Source organism: Electrona antarctica (genome assembly GCF_951216825.1).
Source record: "Electrona antarctica genome assembly, chromosome: 16".
Taxonomy (NCBI): Eukaryota; Metazoa; Chordata; class Actinopteri; order Myctophiformes; family Myctophidae; genus Electrona; species Electrona antarctica.
The window spans coordinates 34284583-34306254 of NC_136797.1; the positions used below are offsets into that span (position 1 = coordinate 34284583).

Here is a 21672-nt window from a genome sequence, read left to right on the forward strand (position 1 = left end):
ACAAATGTGGAAAAACAAAGAAGGGCTCCCTTTCATGGATATGTCAGGGGCCAGGGCCTACGATTCAGTTGTGATTCAGTTTTTGTTTTATTGAAACTCGCATAAAGGCGAGAGAACATAACAGAGAGAGGCTCCTTTTTTCCACAGAGGGAGTCAACAGGAAAGCTTCATCCATTCCAGATCAGTGTTGTCATTTGTCTTGTAAGCGAAGGAGAAAGAGGGAAAATCCCAACACGCCAGTGACATGACAGCTCACATCCCAGCACGCGGCACATGGCCAGTACCATGACAGTACCATGACAGTGCACATGACAGTGCACATGGCCAGTACCATGACAGTGCACATGGCCAGTACCATGACAGTACCATGACAGTGCACATGACAGTGCACATGGCCAGTACCATGACAGTGCACATGGCCAGTACCATGACAGTGCACATGGCCAGTGACATGACAGTACCATGACAGTACCATGACAGTACCATGGCCAGTACCATGACAGTGCACATGGCCTGGCCAGTACCATGACAGTACCATGACAGTACCATGGCCAGTACCATGACAGTGCACATGGCCAGTGACATGACAGTGCACATGGCCAGTGACATGACAGTGCACATGGCCAGTGACATGACAGTGCACATGGCCAGTACCATGACAGTACCATGACAGTACCATGACAGTGCACATGGCCAGTACCATGACAGTGCACATGGCCAGTACCATGACAGTGCACATGGCCAGTACCATGACAGTGCACATGGCCAGTACCATGACAGTACCATGACAGTGCACATGGCCAGTACCATGACAGTACCATGACAGTGCACATGGCCAGTACCATGACAGTGCACATGGCCAGTACCATGACAGTGCACATGGCCAGTACCATGACAGCTCACACGAAAAGAAATCACATCGCTTTATTTACAGCGTACCAATTAACCACTTGAACCCTATAGTGCCCTTTTCTGGAGGCTAACATTCTGCGAAAATATCCAATCTACAAGCACACAATGCGTTGCTTAGACTGCTTTGGGGATGATATTAGTGTAGAGTAAAGGGGGTGCTAGTCTAGTATAGAGCCCTTATAGGAGACAACTGTAAGTATAGGGATAAAGTGATACGAACCAGGACCAGGTGAGATTTGGGATGCAGGGACTTGGTGTGTTTCTCCATGACAAGAAGCAAGCTATTGCTATTGTAGTTACCCTTACATTAGCCTCGATACCCAGGCTTTCATTTCGTCTGCATTGACAGTGTCAACGTATAGTATGTGTGCGACTGTGCATGCGTGTGTGTGTGCGCGTGCGTGTGTGAGTGCGTGTACTGTATGTGGGCATGTGTGTGTGTGTGATGCTGGCGAGGTTCTTCATGCATGGTGTGTAAGGGCAGGTTTACTACAGAGTTGCTGTGTGTTCGACAGACTATTAAAGAGTCTATGGGATGTTAAGCCAGCGGGAAACCCAGGGCGACTCCATCTCAGTTACATCAAGCCTTGTTTAACAAAGAGCTTTTCTTTCTGGACCTAAACACCACTCTCTTTTCGGCAAAAGAATATCAAAAAATAAATCATCCAAGTTTAAAGTCACACCGTTTCATTAGGTTCTAATGCTGACAAAATGGAGCAGGGCTTCTCTGGAGCATGTACCTGTGGTTAAATCACTGGATACAGTGCACAGTAAAAATCCTTAGTTTTCATTTAACTGAGGCTTTTATTTCTCCATTACTGTTTGTTTATCCTCGTATGGCGTTGCCAACTACCTGAAATTCAAATAAGGAACACCCCGGCCGAGCGTCCCTTATTTCTAAGAAAAATAAGGGATGCCCAGAAAAAGATAGAATCTCACTGTGCATGTACAGTTTTTGTATATTAACCACTTGAACCCCAGGGGGAGAATGAGACAAAAATAGCAGATCTACAAGTTCACAGAGATCGGCTTTTCTTAAAGAGATATGAGACAACTCAGGTCTAGTGGAGTTTAATTAAGTGCAACAACCTGAATTATAGTATAAAGTATACAACCTGTTTGAACTGTGTGGCATTGATTGATTCCCAAAAATCTGCTCAAGTTTCGAAATCTGTTTTAGTTTCGAAATAAGGGAGGATGTCTTATTTCAAGTACCTCCACCTCTCAGATACATATGCATGAATAACGCACACTGATGTTCACATGCACAAACCCAAACATGCACATGTCACACACACATATAACACACAGACATAAAACACATACACATTCACCCCCAACACACATGCATCCATGTACATGCACACATACACCAACTACTCGCACACACACACACACACACACACACACATTGACGTACAGTACATGCACACACCCATTCAACACTCAATCACCCGCCCGCCCGCCCACCCACCCACACCCGCCCACCCACACCCCCCCACACACACACACAGACTGGTGTTGTGTTGGCTACAGGGCTCTCCCAAGGTCACCCCGAAACCTGATCCACATCCCCCACACATTCCAGAGGCTATTCCACTAACTAGGTAGGCCTACACATGCACTAACACTTATATTAAACACACACACAGGCGCACGCACGCAAACGCACACGCACACACGCACACACGCACACACACACACACACACACACACACACACACACACACACACACACACACACAGTTCCTGAATATAGCGTACAACCCCCCAACTTCAGTGACAGCTTAACAGTAACCAATTTAACCACTTAAGCCCCAACATCCCTATAATGAAAGAGTATGTGACATCATGTCACACACCATTGAAAGTAATAGCTGAAAACCTCACAAGATGGCGCCACCTGTCCATTGAACTCAATGGATGGGGAGGGCGTGTTCTAAATTATGGGAGGAACAATCACAAACGTGACGCCTTGTGAAATTGTAGATCGGGGGAAAAAGAGCGCACCAAGTACAGTGCCAACTCAGGTCCGTTTTACTAAGTAAAGAGGGTTTAAGTGCTTAAAAAGCTTTCCTTCATTTATGATTTCAACTGCCTAACCCTGCAGAAGAGAAAATTATATTATTAATTGAATTATTAGCAGTAGAAATCTCTTTGAGGACTGCATAAGCCGGTAGGCTTTCTTGTGTTTTCATCTTCAGTGTGTTGTGTTTTCATCTTCAGTGATGCATTGACTGTATATCTTTTTACTGTTTGTCACAAAATAAAATCAATCAATGAATCAATCAATTTAACTTCTAGCAAAACGTAGCGAACCTTGATAAGATGGCAGGGTCAACTCAATACCTTCATAAAAGAAAGAAGAATGCAGTGATCTCTTGCAGTGACTATTACAGTATGTGAGGCTGCTGATGTAGCAGCTCAATTTCTCTGAAAAATAAATATACACCGGTTCTCAAATGGCGTCCTTGAGAGGGTTCCAGGGGATCTCAGCAAAATGAGGAAAATATTTGAAAGTTTTTGAAAGTTTTTCCCTTATGGGGGTCCCTGGCACAAAGTATTTTCACATGGGGGTCACAGGCAAATATATAGTAAATGTGGGGGTCATTGACATGAACATGAGACATTGCATTGGTTATTTGTCCAATCTTTCCATTTGTTTCCACCCAGTTTTAGCCACTACATCAGATTGGTGGGGGAACCATTCCATCAAAAATATTTTTTACAGCAAAGTTGAAAGATCCCTATTTTATACATTTCACAAGTAAATTGTTATAAAACTGGGAAGCTTGTCTTCGTGCACCAAAAATATCCAATCCACAAGCTCACCCCGCAACACATTATGAGCTCATTGTAGATATCCCCTATTTTCAGCACACAGCACCGCCACGCAACAAAGCACAAATCAGCCTCAACTTCACGGCACTGAGATGTTATTACATCTGTGGGCTGAGGCCTTCATGTAGAATCTTCATCACAAGCAGACGACGACGGGTTGAGGAGGAAGGAGGAAAGCATGGGGATAAGTTACTCCAGGTGGTCATGGTAAATCACCTCCTCAAAGGAGACATCTTCCCCAGTGGATCCAGAGTGCACTCTGACCCCGCGGGGGTCACCACCACCGAGCTGCTATGGAGCCATACATCAACCCCCATCCCACCACCCCGCACTAACCCCTCTTAACCTCCATGGGCTTCAAAGGCCTCTGCCACACTAGATATGTGCACGTGATAGACACGCACGCATGCACGCACGCACAGTCACACACGCACACACACACGCACACACACACGCAACCCAATATCTCACAACGGCAGATTTTATGAATGCTACTTTAGCAATTGTTTGCCACTTTTTATCATCACACCAAAATAGCCAATCTCACACCCACCCACACATACACACCCACACACTGAGAGGCATAGTTGGTACGACAGCTAGGTTGAAGCTAGTGTCCTAATAACAATCATCCCTGACCTTGACAGTTCACACACATATTTATGCAGTACTACTACATGCACAAAGTCCCTCTCACAAGGCACAGCCACTGAGCCACGGCCACCCCAATGTACGTGTACAAAGTGTGTGTACATTGGGCTCTTCTTTTTTTTTTTAAGATATTCTTTTTGCTTTTGCCTTTATTGATAGGGTACAGTAATGTTTTGGACTGGAAAGGGGGAGAGAGATGGGGGGGAAGACATGCGGCAAAGGCCAACGGGCTCGAGATTGGGAGCTGGAAGGTTCTCCTGACTTCATGTCAAAGCAAGCGAGACACTGTCTGAACCCCTATAACTGCTCTTGATTAGCATGTTGGGTATTGGATAGCTGCCTCCATCGTCGGTGTGTGAAGGTGAACCATGTGTTATTAATGTGTAATATGTTGAATATGAATGGCTGTAAACTATAAGCACTATTGAGTGGTCCGCAAATGGAGTCCATTTGCCATTACTTGCATGTTGGGGTATTTTTCTCAAGGACACTTGTACGTATTTGAAATTCATTCTCTGCATTTAACCATCCTAACTATTAGGAGCAGCGCGGGAGTCTTTGTTAATTGCCCTGGGAGCAGTTAAGGGTTAAGTGTTTTGCTCAGGGCCACATAGACTGGGCCAGCCAAGGGTTGAGTCAGTGACCTCTCGCTGAGTCGCTACCCATGCAGCTGGTAGGCACACATACTTTTTGCATGCATACACATGCATACACATGGCCAATTAAACTATATGGAAGTAATTTACACAACTTCAATGAATTAGATTAACATTAATATTATGGCAGGGCTCAGTTACATTAAAGTCACATGGACACTGACATACAGTACAGTATAGCGTACAGTAATTAAGCACAAGACACTTTCTCTATATATACGATAGATACAGTCTTACAGTATATATCGTGTATATATATATATATATATATATATATATATATATATATATATATATATACCGCATGTGCGCGCAACCGCCTACGTATGTCTCCCATACAGCCCTCCATTCATTTGTCTGATCCCTCTCAACTGCTTCACGTCCAGCAGGTCATCTGTTTCCACGGTAAGGCCTCCATCAACCTGTTCTTGGTTTTCTTTTCTGGCCGTGACCAGAGTGCTTTTAAGGAGGAGCAAGAGGGGCACGCCACTCCCTACAGATGTATGGAAGGTGTATGGAATGTATGGAAGAGCCCACCCTGACCTCAGACAAATGGCTGCCAGCAACAGTGCTAATCAGATTAGCTGATTGTTGCTCAGTTAGTTGAGATTCTGAACTGTTGTAGCTAGCTGCTACTACTACTACTACTACTACTACTACTAATAATAATAATAATAATAATAATAATAATAATAATACATTTTATTTATAAGGCGCCTTTCAAGGCACTCAAGGTTAAAAATCACACCCGTGTGAAGTGAGTGGTGCAACTCTGTGTGGGGGTTTCCGGGGGGGGGGGGGTTCCAGACCACAGGAACACACCCAGGGTGCCGGCCCGGTTCCGCCGAGCCGCCCTGCGTCCGAAATGGTTGAGAAATGACAGAGTTACCGTGCGGCAGTCCCTCTACTGTACTGTACTGTACTGTACTGTACTGTACTGTACTGTACTGTACTGTACTGTACTGTACTGTACTGTACTGTACTGTACTGTACTGTACTGGCACACCCGAAAGCATCATATATACAGTTAATATGTGCGTGTGTGTTTGTGTGTGCGTTAGGTTGCTCACAGGTGGTGAAAAACAACCATGTTGCTTTCGTGCTCATACCCAGCCAGCTACCCAGCCACCCACACACATAGCTCCGTAGGTTGCACCACTCAAAAACAGTTAGTTAATACACAAAAAGCTAAAAGCAAAAGCAAAAGTTAAAAGCAAAAGTAATAAAGTATAGTACAGCTTGCAGCAGATAGACACAGAGGTCAGCCATATGCCTGCCTAAACAGGTGGGTTTGGATTATGGTGATTGAGTCCATGTTTCTAATATCAGGGGGGAGGGAATTCCAGAGGTGAGGGGCAGAGCGGCTTAAAGCTGTTGACCCCATGGTGGACAGACGGGCTGGAAGGACTTTCAGTTTGATGGAGGAGGCAGACCGGGTGGGAATGTCAACGTGAACAAGGTCAGACAGGTATGGGGTGGGCGAGGTTATGAATGGCCTTGAATGTACTACTGTGTATTGTACTACCACAGAGTATTTGTCAAACACTGTTATTATTAGGGGAGGACTGGGGAGGGGAGGGGAGGACTGGGGCAGGGAGGGGAGAACTGGGGCGGGGGAGGGTGCTCAGATTGGTGAACCAATAGGATCCACCTCCTGCTTTCGACAGAAATCACAGGCTATTGTTAACATACTGTATCTTAGGATAGACCTGTGTTTGACCAGTACATAATTATACTGATTCACTCTCATCTGTGCAGAAGCATACCGATATAACTGTGACCAGTGCTATATAAATTGGGAATACTCAACTGAATCATCACTCACCACCCATAATGTAGCTCAGTGCACTCCAAACTTCTACATTTCTCAACTCTGAGACAACTAAAGACCTATTTACAAAGGCACAGACGTAAGTGAGTGTCAAACTTCTACAAATAGATAAGGCACAAAACATTTACCCGTCCTGAATTATTGAACAATATGCAGGATCAAAAGGCAGGAAGCTTCATTTCATGGTATACGGTAGGGTTCATTTCATGGTATACGGTAGGGTTCATTTCATGGTATACGGTAGGGTTCATTTCATGGTATACGGTAGGGTTCATTATACGGTAGGCTTCATTTCATGGTATACGGTAGGCTTCATTTCATGGTATACGGTAGGGTTCATTTCATGGTATACGGTAGGGTTCATTTCATGGTATACGGTAGGGTTCATTTCATGGTATACGGTAGGGTTCATTTAGGTATACGGTAGGGTTCATTTCATGGTATACGGTAGGGTTCATTTCATGGTATACGGTAGGGTTCATTTCATGGTATACGGTAGGGTTCATTTAGGTATACGGTAGGGTTCATTTCATGGTATACGGTAGGGTTCATTTAGGTATACGGTAGGGTTCATTTCATGGTATACGGTAGGGTTCATTTAGGTATACGGTAGGGTTCATTTCATGGTATACGGTAGGGTTCATTTCATGGTATACGGTAGGGTTCATTTAGGTATACGGTAGGGTTCATTTCATGGTATACGGTAGGGTTCATTTAGGTATACGGTAGGAAATATCGCGGCCCACCCGTGTGACCACTTAACATGGCAGCTGTCAAAAACATTCAGAGCATATTTGTTTTAATGATCAATCGATCGATTGTGTTTCTGGCTTGGATCGATTGGACTAATGTTGTAGCCTGGCGCCCAGCCAGCGGCTGGGCCCATTTTGGGCTTGTTTGGGCCCCTCCAAACAAGTGGAAGTATACTTCTGTGGCTTACTGGCACGCATCTCCCGACAAACACATGTGTGGCTAGCCACACTATACAAACTTGCTAAAAAATGTACAGATTTGCAAAGAAATAGCTCTGTATACAAGCTCAATTTGAAACACACACACGCCCAAATTGCCAATGTCACCAGTAAATACCTCTCTGCTTTATACTTCCTCCAAAATCACAGGTGCAGGCTTAAGCTCACACACACACACACACACACACACACACACACACACACACACACACACACACACACACACACACACACACACACACACACACACACACACACACACACACACACACACACACACACACACACACACACACACACACACACACACACACACACACACACACACACACACACACACACACACACACACACACACACACACACGAACCGGCTGCACACTGCCTGGGCTCCCATGCCCCGGCACCACTGGAGCAGCACATCTGCCCAGGGATCAGGTTGTGTTTGGGGAACCCAATCCACATCCTGACAGGAAGCAGCTCACAGGAGGCTGAAGGCCCTGCCTGGGACCTACGGTACACAGTCCAACCCTCACTGTTGATTCAACCACTTAAGCCCTGTTGTGGACGGTGTCGCACAGAAATAGCCCGATCTACAAGCTCACCTCGTGATGCATAGTGAGCTTGTAGATCAACATATATAAATATGTTGTTTGCTATTTTTTGTCTATTTCTTTTTGACAATTTTCATGCCCAAAAGAGCACCAGATTGAACGTGGTTTGAGATGTATGGATCAATTTGGTTACACAGGGTTAGGCTTAACTCTCCAGTTAGAAATGGATAAATTATCACAAAACTCCTTTGCGGCAATGTAGAGTTGTAGACATTCCAAATCTTCAGTGTTAATTTAAATCTTAGAGTTATGGGTTGATTTGATATGTTCACACGTTCATAACCCCCCCCAAAAAAGATTTTACTTTCTGATCCTCTACCCCCATTTAACCCTCTAGGACCTTATTTTACGACACATAGGGTCCATGTAATGAAGAGAGATGCAAATGTGGTCCAGGCGCATAGGCTTTGGCCTGACAGCGCGTTGCGTGTTCGAGTCCCGTTCATGACGACCTTTGCTGCATGTCTCTCTCTCTCCCTCTTTTCTGTCAGTCTTTACTTGATAGTTGATACTATATCAATAAAGGCAGAAAAGCCAAAAAATAAAAGAATGTGTCCTCACATTTCACCGAAATGAATCCCTGACTCACCAAAAGGTCAACGGTTTGGCCCCTGGCTTGCCCAGTATAGGTTTCGGAGTGTCCCTGAGCAACATACTTAACCCCTAATTATAAAACAGACATCATAGCCATCTGAGCAGCCATCAGCTGGGTGAACACCCCCCCGCCCAGGGACCAGAAAATACTCCTCCTTTCTTTTACACATACTGTCGCTAGTATGTTGCAGAGACTTACCTGCAATTAGCGCTGTAAGTATGGAATATTATTATCTGATTGAGAAACTAAAACATTTTTCAATCAACAAATAGATTAGCCCATTTTATCCTTAATTTTATTAAATCATTTTTATAATCGATTAACTCTAACCACAAGGCCACTGAGCAGGGAAAAGAAAAATACTAATTTCCTTTACAATGACTACACTTACAGTACTGTGCTTCACATTTACCTCTTATCTGATCTCATAAATGCCAACTCCATTAGTTCTAAGGCAAGGCAGTCTTTCTTAAAGGACATTTGTTTCCTCATTCTGCACACAAGTGAACTATAACAACGTGAACAATCGTATAAATGCCAGAAAGTGAGTGTATGAGCCCAAGGGATGGTCATAAAAATGTCACTATAGCATCTCATGGGGTTTCTCTGACAACACAGTGAATGAAATCACCCCACAGACTAGAGAGAAGCATGTTGTCCTCCCCGAGCTCTGTTCATTCTGCCCGTCACTCCCAACAGTCAGAGAAGGATCGTGGTAGCGTGACCTTGTTGTCATCCGTCTACATTTCTCAGTCTAAGGCCGAGAGAGGCATTAAGAGCTCGTATTTTTAAACAGCCACTCTCCGCATGTCAGTCGGTCTCCTGGCTGCCACGTAACGCGTGCCATCTTTCCGTCTCAAATTATACGGGATGTTTTGTTCATTTGAATTGGATATCAGTGTTTTAAGTGATGGCTTATTGTGGCCGAGGCTTTCTCCGTGACTGGCGGTAGGTACTCATATCATCGCCCACGGCGCCAGTAGACTACGATTTCAGTCACTCAGCAATTCTGTCTACCAAACATGGAACAAAGTAGGAGAAAATGCCAATATGAAGGAAGTGACTTGTCATTTCTCGGCACAGACAGCTTGACTTTGACTTTACAATAGTATATGGGCTTTCTATCTTCTATGAGGAAAACAGAAAAAATGCTAGTGAATATCTCTCTCTGAGAGGTTCTATTTTCAGTTGCACACCATCAACATAAAGAAACAGGTGGTAAATTATCCACACTCTCTAGATTTATGAGCAGCCTCCCATGTGTTTTATTCATTTGGGATGGAGACCCTTGAAAGATCAGTCCCATGCATGGCATGCACAGGGCACAGAAGATGGAGAAAATTCAAGGGGAGGCTAAAGCCCAACACACACCGTCTTTGAACGCCGCGCGTCAAAACAGCCGCCTCCGTTATTTTCAATGGACCTATCCCACACCGGCAGCGTCAGACGCGCGCTGGCGCGCGCTCACGCCTCGCCTGACGCTCCGATACGCCGCTGTTCTATTTTCCAGGCGTTGCCACGCGGCCTCCATCCGGGAATCCGTGGGCGTGGCTGGCCAGCCGCGCGGTAGCACGCCGCGTCCTGTGGGTGTTGCTGTGCGGCTATGACGCGCGGCAATACTGTGCCGCGTCGCTGCGCACCCGCTTCACAGACTGTGTGTGTTGGGCTTAAAGTGTGATTTCTACGTCATTGTATGGCGATGTCTAGCGCCAAAATAGGGGATTTACAAGCTCACATCGCATTACTTTCTGACTCATTATGTCACTAGTAGATAAGCTAGCTAGATCAGTAATTTTCTTTTTTTTTAAGTTTTTGGGGCTTTACTGCCTTTATTGATAGGACACAGTGCATGGAGATTGACAGGAAACAGGGAGAGAGAGACTGGGAATAACTCACAGCAAAGGTCGTCGGGATCGGGATTTGAACCCGCGACACGCTGTCAGGCATACGCCTATATGTGGTATGCGCCTCGACCGCTAGGCCAGCGGACGCCCCCCAGATCGGTAATTTTCAACGTGGGACATTTTCATACAATGCCGTATGAATCAGAATTATTGGCAGTGGACTGAGACATTTGGCAGAATTGAAGTGAAGCAGTGGGACTGAAGAAGTTTATTTTAGCTGGTACATATTTTCAATGCTTCTAGTTCTTCTACAGACTTGGAGAAAATATGAAGCACAGGATCTTGTGTCTCCCAACACATTTCAGTTTGTCAATCTGCCAATCTGATTTCCACATCTGTTATTACAAGAGACATAAGAGTCTTACAGTATGTATGCATAATGTCTTACAGTTGACTAACACACTGGCCTTAGTCTGGATGAGAAGTTAAGACGTTTCAGTTGACACAGTCCCCACAGGAGACATTCTCTGACTCCACATTCACCATCCACCAAAGTATTTCAAGACAAACTGTGAAAAACTGACCTGCACCAACAACTGAGGCTGGCCTTGATTCCTGGTGCACTTTAGGTATTTGGCATTTTTGGTCCATACCACATGAATATCAGAACCTCAACACAGCATTCCAAGATGAAGTATGAATATCAGAACCTCAACACAGCATTCCAAGATGAAGTATGAATATCAGAACCTCAACAGTAGCAGTACATACAAGCGGTTTTGTTGTGTACCTTTCCCACAATGATACACTGTTACAGTTCTTTCTACATCCGTTATGACACTTAATGTGACGCGGGGGCAGCTAAATACAATATATTCTCTGTTTAATACATTTCAGAACTGGTCGTGTGATACTGCCTGGTGTCGCTGCTTAGAGGAATACTTCAGATGAATCATCACTCACCTCTCATATTAAAGGAATACTTCGGACCACATCCAAGGTCTACTAAGTTCACAACTATGTGGTGTGAACACGTGGGAGGCCACCTGAGGCATGTCCCTTTTTGACATAATACAATACAGTAGCTCATTGCATCAGAGGTAGGCCGTCTGATTGCAATTAGTTCAGATAATCGCAATTATTGTTGCGTAATTGACATAATAATCATAATAATTTCCACTTTGAACATTTTTCAAACTAAATATCGCGGAAATAGTAAATCTACAAGCTCACAACGCCTTGTCATGATGCAACATGTTGTGAGCTTGTAGATCGGCTAGTTCCACCATTTTCTAAAAAAGTGATTCAGTTATTTGACTTCTGTGTGCATTCTTTTTGTTTATGATGCCTAAAAGCTAAACAGAAATGTATTTTTTATGTTCCAATGTTCAATGCCAAAACACAATTAAATTGTTAACTGCAATGATTTGTAGTACAATTAGAAGTACAATGTTGTGATCGTCACTGCAGGCCTGTCATGACCAGAGGTTTCAGAAGGTGTTCAAGATCTTGCTATTTTACTCTTTAAAACCCCCACAGGTTCACCAAAGCAGAAATGTTAGCTGAAAAACAAATCCACTGTTGCTAACGCAATACAATCAGTGGAATCAGGCAGATACTGAAGCAAAGCTGTATGGGGAGCGTCTGAGGTGGTGATCATGTGTGTGGAGAATGTAAACACATTTAAGAGAAAGAATAGTGATCATATCAGAGAGACTGATCTGATCTGAAAGAGATCTTTGTGTGTGTGTGTGTGTGTGTGTGTGTGTGTGTGTGTGTGTGTGCTCGCGCGTGCGTGCGTGCGTGCGTGCGTGCGTGCGTGCGTGCGTGCGTGCGTGCGTGCGTGCGTGCGTGCGTGCGTGCGTGCGTGCGTGCCATGTCTCACACATCCAACAGATTGTGAGATTGGTTTTACAGCTTGGCGCCCAACTGTGTTCTTAACAAGTGTGTGACGACTGAGCACTTGTGCTCAGGTCAAGCCCATCCGTCCAGCAGCAACAAGCACTACTGCCACAACTACAGGTTCATTATGGCAAAACTAACTGGACTGTCGATAACAATGGAAATTATTGTTTTGTTCATTAAACTGCCATATCCTAAAAAAAAGAAAACAACGACAACAACAACCATAAAACAGACCATGATTTGAGTATATTAGAGAAGACTATGCTGAAACTAAATCAAGAGGTTTTGTAACTTTGGGATCCAAGTGATGCTCAAGGGGCAAAATCTTCATACTGATGATGATTTATTGTCTTCTTTCTTTCTTTTATTTATTTATTTTGTATTTAGTCTATTAGTCTGATTCTATGGTTAGTTGCTGTCTGGTTCTTGTATTTGACTGATAATGTTACAGCAAGTGTACAGTATACTCTGCTGCAAGTGTACAGTATACTCTGCTGCAAGTGTACAGTATACTCTGCTGCAAGTGTACAGTATACTCTGCATGACGTGAGAATGAAAATGAAACGACTGACAGAAAGAAAGATAAGGTGATTTGACACACTGCTGTGAACAAAAGTCATATTCCACATCAACTCTCAGCTTCTCACAATAACAACCACATCTAAAAAGTGCATGATTCATAATTTGTTTGCGCATCGTGTCTCTTACGAAAAATAGACGATGTACAAGTTCACACGTGGCAAGCTGCAACATTTTGTGAGCTTGTAGATCTCCTATTTCCCGTGCGCGACAAGGTACACCGCCAAGTCTAAATCAGGCATTATGGGCCAATGACTCTGTTGACATAATGACATTTCATTGTAAAAGACAACTGGATGTCTATTGTCTATCTTAAAACATAACTGTGGGGGGGAGGACAAGGCAGAGGACAGGCCAGGCCACTTACACACATGCTACTCCCCGCAGAGATGATAATAGCTTTTGCCCATCATAAATACCAGAGGGCAAAAAATAGCCAGCCAGCCGCACAGCTAGCAAAAGCAACTTCTCACCCAACAACTGCCATGCTCAACCTGCAAACCACTCCATGAAAACATGCCTCGACTTTATGAAGCCTTGGCAGGTGTGACAAGTGCAACTCTAATAATTCCAACTCTTGTACTACATCATTAATTACCTACATTACTTTGAAATAAGTCCAACTTGATAAGCTCAACAGAAATCACCCACAGCGGCTAAAGGAAAAGGTACTGTATAAGCATGTGATAGCAACAAAGTATAACATCCAAGTTAGTTTGATGTTAAGATGTAGTCATTGTATACTGAATAAAACAAATTAGGAGCAGTAATTAATTATAGGTCTGGGCTGTACCATTCTTACACAAGGCAAAATCCTGGATTCCTGAGAATCATTTTAAATCAACTGTGAGGATCTTGCACTATATTGACATACGTATGATATGATAACAGTGTAGACAAGAGCATGCAGACAGGGGCATCAGAGACAGACAGATAAACTCACCATCAGTGCCACGGTTCAGCCATGCCAGTCCAGTCACCAGGAGGATGGTTCGCCAAGCCAAGTCGCGATGCCACCACACCGCCACCATCCTGCCAGCGATAGTCCAGTTGCCTGCCTTTCGGTAAATAAATCCCTGAGATGCTGCCCACAGCAAACACGCCCGCGCAAAGAGGGGGTGTGAGACTGTGTATTGGTGTGAGTGAGTGAGTGAGTGAGTGAGTGAGTGAGTGAGTGAGTGAGTGAGTAGAGAGCCAGTGAGCGCTAGTCCTCTCGCTCTCTTTCTGTGCCGCTCTCTCAGGAACTCCCTACAGCGCACACACACCCTGCAGCCTCCAGACCTGCTCCACACTGACAGCCTGGGAGAGAGACAGACAGAGAGGGGGAGGGGGGGGGGGGGTGGAGAGAAGGGGGAGGAGGTTGTCACTTAGTTGCTCTCTAGCTGTGCTATTTGGCCAACCCTGTCTCTGACCACTTCATGGGGCAAACAACAGAACAGCTGAGCTTTATGTGCATGTGTGCCCGCACACGCGCACACGCACGCACGCACGCACACACACACACACACACACACACACACACACACACACACACACACACACACACACACACACACACACACACACACACACACACACACACACACACACACACACACACACACACACACACACACACACACACACACACACACACACACACACACACACACACACACACACACACACCACCAAAAGTGGCAGAGGGGCACCAGGGATGAGAAGAGGCATGAACAGTATATGGACCTCAGGCAGTGGCACGCAGAGTAAAGCATGAGAACAGACATTTAAAGCGTGATTTACGTTGTTGTGCGTCGGCTTTGCGTGCCGAAAACGTGTTCTGAGGAGATTGGCCATTGTTGGAGTGCGACGCCGTTGTGTATGAATTCAGCAGCAAACTGCCTCCAGCCACAGTTAAAACACGCAGGGGATACAGGCAGTGGTGGAAAGTATTTACTTGAGTACAGTATATCCAATACTTGTATTTCTAATTAATCCACTACCTCTTGGATCCAAATATTGTACTTTTACTCCACAATTTCTACATTGCATTATTGCTTTTACTTAAGTAAAACATTCGATTACTTTTTCCACCACTGGATACAGGCATATATCCTATACCTACCGTGATGTCTTGTGTGAAGCCTGTCTATGTGTGACAGCTGTGTCAGAGCTCATTACGGAATGTTTCAACAGCTATGTTGCACACACACACACACACCACACACACACACACACACACACACACACACACACACACACACACACACACACACACACACACACACACACACACACACACACACACACACACACACACACACACACACACACACACACACACACACACACACACACACACACACACACACACACACACAGGGATCAGCCCATCACACGTCAGGTGATTAGAACTCACACCTCCAGGCACCGCCGTAGTTCCACTCACCCTAATCCAGAACACACACACACACACAGTGTGTGTGTGTGTGTGCATGCAAATACACATGCCTGTGTGCAAATACAATGACACATGAAGGCAAGCACACACACATATTTCACAAATGAATGTGCGTGCACACACACACACACACACACACACACACACACACACACACACACACACACACACACACACACACACACACACACACACACACACACACACACACACACACACACACACACACACACACACACACACACACACACACACACACACACACACACACACACACACAATAGGGACAAAAATTCCACCAGCGAAAGTCTCATGTGGGTTACAAGTTAAGAGGATTAACTCAGCTATTAGCCAGATTACATCAAGTCTACAAGGGCACCCACACAAAACACCAAACAGCCGAGAGAGAGAGATGACTGAATTCACACATGAAGTCCCTGTGAGTATGAGAAGATTTGTGAAAGCGTTGATTGGCCCCTTGCTTTGTTTTTATTTAAAAAAATGAAACATGAACAATGAAACATAAATCAAACATAAATGTGAATGCAAGAAAACAAAAATAAAAATACATAACAAAAACAGAGACAATAAAAGAAATCAAAGAAAAACTGAAAAACAGCTTGACAAACTTCAAAAATACAGCATTTTTCAGACAGTGGCCACATGTTTTTATTCATTCCAAATGGTGGCTGGTGTGCGGGGAACGGAACAAAAGTAAAGTTGGACCGTGTTAAGGCTGTAACAGGGAGGTAACAACAACAACAACAACAACCTGACAATAGATGACACCAAATGGACTCCGTCAGTTCTCCCCGCACCTGTTACTCCCCAGAAGGCCTATGACTGCTTGGGTGGAACAACAGTTCCCAGAACCCCCTTCTCTCGTCTGGTCTTCCACCTCTTGGCTGTCACTGTCACTATACTGATTTGGACATTGCTATGGATTATATCTGTATCAGTAGATACGTATTTCAACTCACTTCACACAAGTGAAAGTGGTTAAGTCTGTCTCTGGGTTAAATACAAATTGAACCAATGAAAGGTTTTACCTTAACCCATTTTGGGCGGGACCCCTTTTGGTGTTTCAAGCATTCTGTTATACTTCAGCTATTGAAAAATAGCAGATCTACAAGCTCATAGCGCGCCACCGAGTGGCGCGCTACGAGCTTGTAAGTCTGCTATTTTTGAAAAATCGTAAAAATGTGGCGCAAATCTTTGAATATATATTCTTTCAAAGTGAATGTTTTTAACTCTCTTAAATGCTCTAAATGGGTTAATAAGAGCTTGTGACTAAGGGTGCGTTGGGATGTGCGCACTGGGAGCGCACTCATGTATCATGTTTGTATTGCACAGTGCGCTATAGAATATGCACATACAAGGTTTCCACCCGACAGCGTGGAGATGTAATAAGTCAGACTATTACTGAGCACGAGTTCATGGGGAGAAATGTGAATGGGTCAGTGCACCTCACACAGCCGTCTGCGCTCCATCAAACCCCCAGCATGGAGCCATGCAGCAGCCTGCCTTCTCAGGGCAGCCAGCCTTCTGAGCTCCAGTGGTGAGAATTAAGCACCGTTTCCCAAACAGCGGGTCGGGACACATTTTTGGGTTGCCTTTATATGAGTCACGAATTTATATACTGTATAATAGAGTGGTGCCCGTGGGGCCTCTAGAGCGGTGCCCATTGGGCACTGGCCTACTTGGAACGATGCAAGAGATGCATGCCCCACCGAGATATTATGTCCCTTTTATGCCCATATATGGAGAATATATCAGAATAATGAAACAGGCCAGCCCACTGGGCAGGGGCCTTGGCCAGAGCCCGGGCAGAGGCCTTTTGTGGCGGTTCTGGGTCCGGGTCCGCCCAACTCGAAACTGGGCACTGCAACCACCCCCCGTGGTGACGTGGAGGGCGTGTGCCGAATTTGAAGTCGGTGGGGCGAACATTTACTGAGTTACATGGATTACACACAGAGTTTTGGTGCATTTATAGATATAAGATATATTTTCAAAAAGTAAAAAAAATAATAATGATCTAAAGTTTTAAAGAAAATTTCTAGAGAATTCCATAAATAAAAAAATAAAAGGCTAAGAAATTCCATAAATAAAAAATAAAACAGTAATGAAAATCGGCGATCTACGAGTCTGCAACCCAATTTTTTGGGAACCCACTGATCTCCTGTACAAGCACACGATACCCAAAATGGATACAGAAAAATAAATATATTATTTTAATCATAGATGCACAGTGCTGGTCAACCAACGTTTTCATGTTCTAAACTTTAGAATGCAATAATATGAGATTCAAGCAAGATGGTTGATGTCAGTCTCACAACTGATAACAACGAACATAATCAGAAACATTGCAAGTTACAAGACGTCATGGAAATGAGTCATGTTTCTGTTTGAGAAGAAGCCTGTGAGAGCAAAAACACCTTTCATCACGCAGGGAGAGGAGCGGGGTGGATGTCTGTGAACAATCCCTGCTAACCTGTGAAACAAAATGCTGTGGCGGAACCCAGATGATGGAATTACAACGGGCAGCGGTGGAATGCGTGTCATGAGCGATGTTCCACCCTTGGCCACACTGACCCTCAGCACTGTGAAATTAAGGGGATTTTCAGCAGCTCAGTAGTTAAAGCTGCCATCATAGAGTCTTGGAAAGCTGTTTATAACCGTGGCAACACAGCTGTCCGCTGCAAGCGGTCCAACCAGGGTGCAACAGTTGAATAAGTGTGACATCATCATCATCATCATCATCATCATCCAGCTAAATGCCTAAATTGTAAATTGTAAATTGTATCCAGCCAGACAATGTCAGGATTTTGAGTAGTCAGTAGTCTTTTGAGTAGTCAGTAGTCTTAGTCAGTAGTCTTTTGAGTAGTCAGTAGTCTTAGTCAGTAGTCTTTTGAGTAGTCAGTAGTCTTAGTCAGTAGTCTTTTGAGTAGTCAGTAGTCTTTTGAGTAGTCAGTAGTCTTAGTCAGTAGTCTTTTGAGTAGTCAGTAGTCTTTTGAGTAGTCAGTAGTCTTAGTCAGTAGTCTTTTGAGTAGTCAGTAGTCATTTGAGTAGTCAGTAGTCTTAGTCAGTCGTCTTTTGAGTAGTCAGTAGTCTTTTGAGTAGTCAGTAGTCTTAGTCAGTAGTCTTTTGAGTAGTCAGTAGTCTTTTGAGTAGTCAGTAGTCTTTTGAGTAGTCAACTTTATATTTCTTCGTGTAAAGATTATGACATCTTACTTGTTGCATAACATTCTCAGGCTCCTTTTAATTACAAGCCATAAGATATTACAGTATAATCAGCAAACCATATTGATGTGTAGATACTGATGTTTACAACCGTAATGTAAAAAGGACTAATTATAGTGCAAGAACAAATTAAATTTGTATTCTATGCTTTTTCTCTTTTGGACCTGGTATATTGATGTGTTTTGGTTTTGTATTTGTAATTGATAAAGTTCATTGTTGCGTCCAGCCGCGTGCATGCACTCATCTAGAACCATGTACATTGTACACAATAGCACACACAATGTACATCCATGATCTCTGGGGATGATCGCATATTGTGAGATCCCACACGGTCCCCTGCATTCAAGAGCATTTCTCCCACCGCTTCCACAGGCCACAGCTCCCCCCAGCAGAGTCTCAGTCCTCCCAGAGAAAGAAACACTGATGAATATGCAGGATTCACACAATAGGAGGGACAAACCACTCTGCTGGGACTGATGCTTTGAACTCTAAGAGAACGCTGAGAGGGAAGAAAAACGTCATTGACGAGGAGCAAAAAAGACAGTCACAGCGAGAGACTCCCTTCTCTGTCTGTCCGTCCGTCCGTCCGTCCTTCCGTCCGTCAGTCCGTCTGTCTGTCTGTCTCACCAATACACCACCTCTCCTTCTCTCAGAATGGGGAGACATTATGAGAAAAGAGATTCTATTCAGTGTCCAGGTGTTGGATGAACGGTAGATCAACAATAAAAATAATAACTTATGCACACTGGTTCTCAGTTCCATTTATTTCGGTTTGTTCAATGTGTTGATTGAATTGAAAAGTTGAACGACAGTAATAAAAAAGTGGAGCAAAGAAAATGTGACTGCGAAAATAGCCAATCTACAAGCTATCATGGAGTTTGCAGATCTGCTATTTTCGGTACTTGACACCATTTTACAACAGATTGTGAATGACACATTTACCCATGTATTGTGGTGCTTGTAGATAAATACAGAGGGTCGAAAAAAGAAACAAGTTGATGTTGGAGATAGTATAATTGTAAATCACTGAACAGACCTCAAGAGACGGAGACACATCTTCATATTTTAGTCAGACAAACTGTGCTGTTGATGCTGATTTCAAAGACAAATATCACCTCTAAGAACTTAGCTTTTTGTTCTGGCAGAACTGTCAGACTTCAGCTAATGAGGAGTCTACAGTCTGCACCAAACAGACCTTGAGAAGAGAACCCTGAAAGGGAGAAACCACTCTAATGACTTTGAAGAGTCTTCCTCCCCCGAGAAAATGATAAGGAGGGTTTGCATCATCTCCTGCTTAAACCCATCAGAATCTGACGCGCGTGCAAGCCAGGGTCAAGCGTCGGATTCTAATGCGCTTGGAGTGAGGCCAGGTTCAGATTTTCCAAAGCCAGGTCATGTTAACATGAATATAACCAAGTATAGAACCGACCCCAGTGAACTAAGTACCAGTTTACTAAAATACAAAGGGTATAATAAGTTAAAAACCTGGAAATAAATACTTACACTGGCTATAGAAATTATAGAAACAGTATTTACCAAATTATTCCATATACAGTACAGAGTACAGTATGTGTCATCGTATTGTGTCACTCATCAACTGACCTGTTTGACAGAAATTAACTGTAATGTCTTTCCTGGGTGCAAAATCCCTGTGTTCCACACAATTAAAGTAGTACATCATGTGTAACCAGTCCACCTACATGACTCTGCTGCCATTATACATGCATAAAGATGTATAGTGTATAGGTCATAATTAAGTTGGATGCAGGTTGGGTGTTGAATGACTCTGTCCCACAGAGTTCCTGTGGGCTGAATGCCAGAGTTGGGTAGTAAATGTCATGATGTTTGTGATGCTCGTAAACATTTCACCTCAACACAGCTCCAAGCCAGGCGGGTTCCTTACCATTAATCTCAGCTTTCTTATAAAAACACACACAAAACAAATAATAACCTGAATAAAAAGACCAGAGAGGCTTTTCAGAAGGCCCACAGCAAAAATAGCCAGCCTACAAACTTGCACTTGTAGAATTGCTAGTTTAGCTATATTAAATAAAACATTACAATTCCCTACTCTATTATTTTTGCACTGGCTATTAAAAAAAGAAAGAAAATGAAATAAATAAAAGCTAATGATATGCCCAAAAAGGGATGTCAGTTTCAAAGTGGTTAAACACAAATGTGTAAAATATTCTACTATTCTAATCATGCCAACACAGTGTGTGTGTGTGTGTGTGTGTGTGTGTGTGTGTGTGTGTGTGTGTGTGTGTGTGTGTGTGTGTGTGTGTGTGTGTGTGTGTGTGTGTGTGTGTGTGTGTGTGTGCGCGAGTGTGAGTGTGAGTGTGAGTGTGCGTGCGTGCGTGCGTTGACTCAACCAGTATGTCAGCAATTTCAATTTGGATTACTAATTTTAATTGACCTTTTTTTGTTTGTTTGTTTGCTAAAGTGTGGTAATCTGGGTGAGAACTGCACATTCTACAGAGCCCAGAGGAAGTGCCTGGGCGAGACAGTGACTCAGCCCCTCATACTCTTACAGTGTGCGTAGTGTCAGCAGTGCAGCAAGTGGGCGATCCCTGCAGCTGTAAAACGTGAAATGG

The 21672-nt window shown here is 43.9% G+C and overlaps 1 protein-coding gene across 1 annotated transcript in view; it reads right to left on the reverse strand.

The window, feature by feature from the left end:
• Positions 1 to 21672, reverse strand: part of LOC306939872 (bone morphogenetic protein receptor type-1B-like) — an 89112-nt gene that overhangs the window by 14421 nt on the left and 53019 nt on the right. The window contains exon 3 of the mRNA XM_079524648.1: positions 14342 to 14697. Coding sequence (XP_079380774.1) covers positions 14342 to 14429 — 88 coding nt within the window. The 5' untranslated portion in view covers positions 14430 to 14697. The remainder of the gene's footprint in view (positions 1 to 14341; positions 14698 to 21672) is intronic.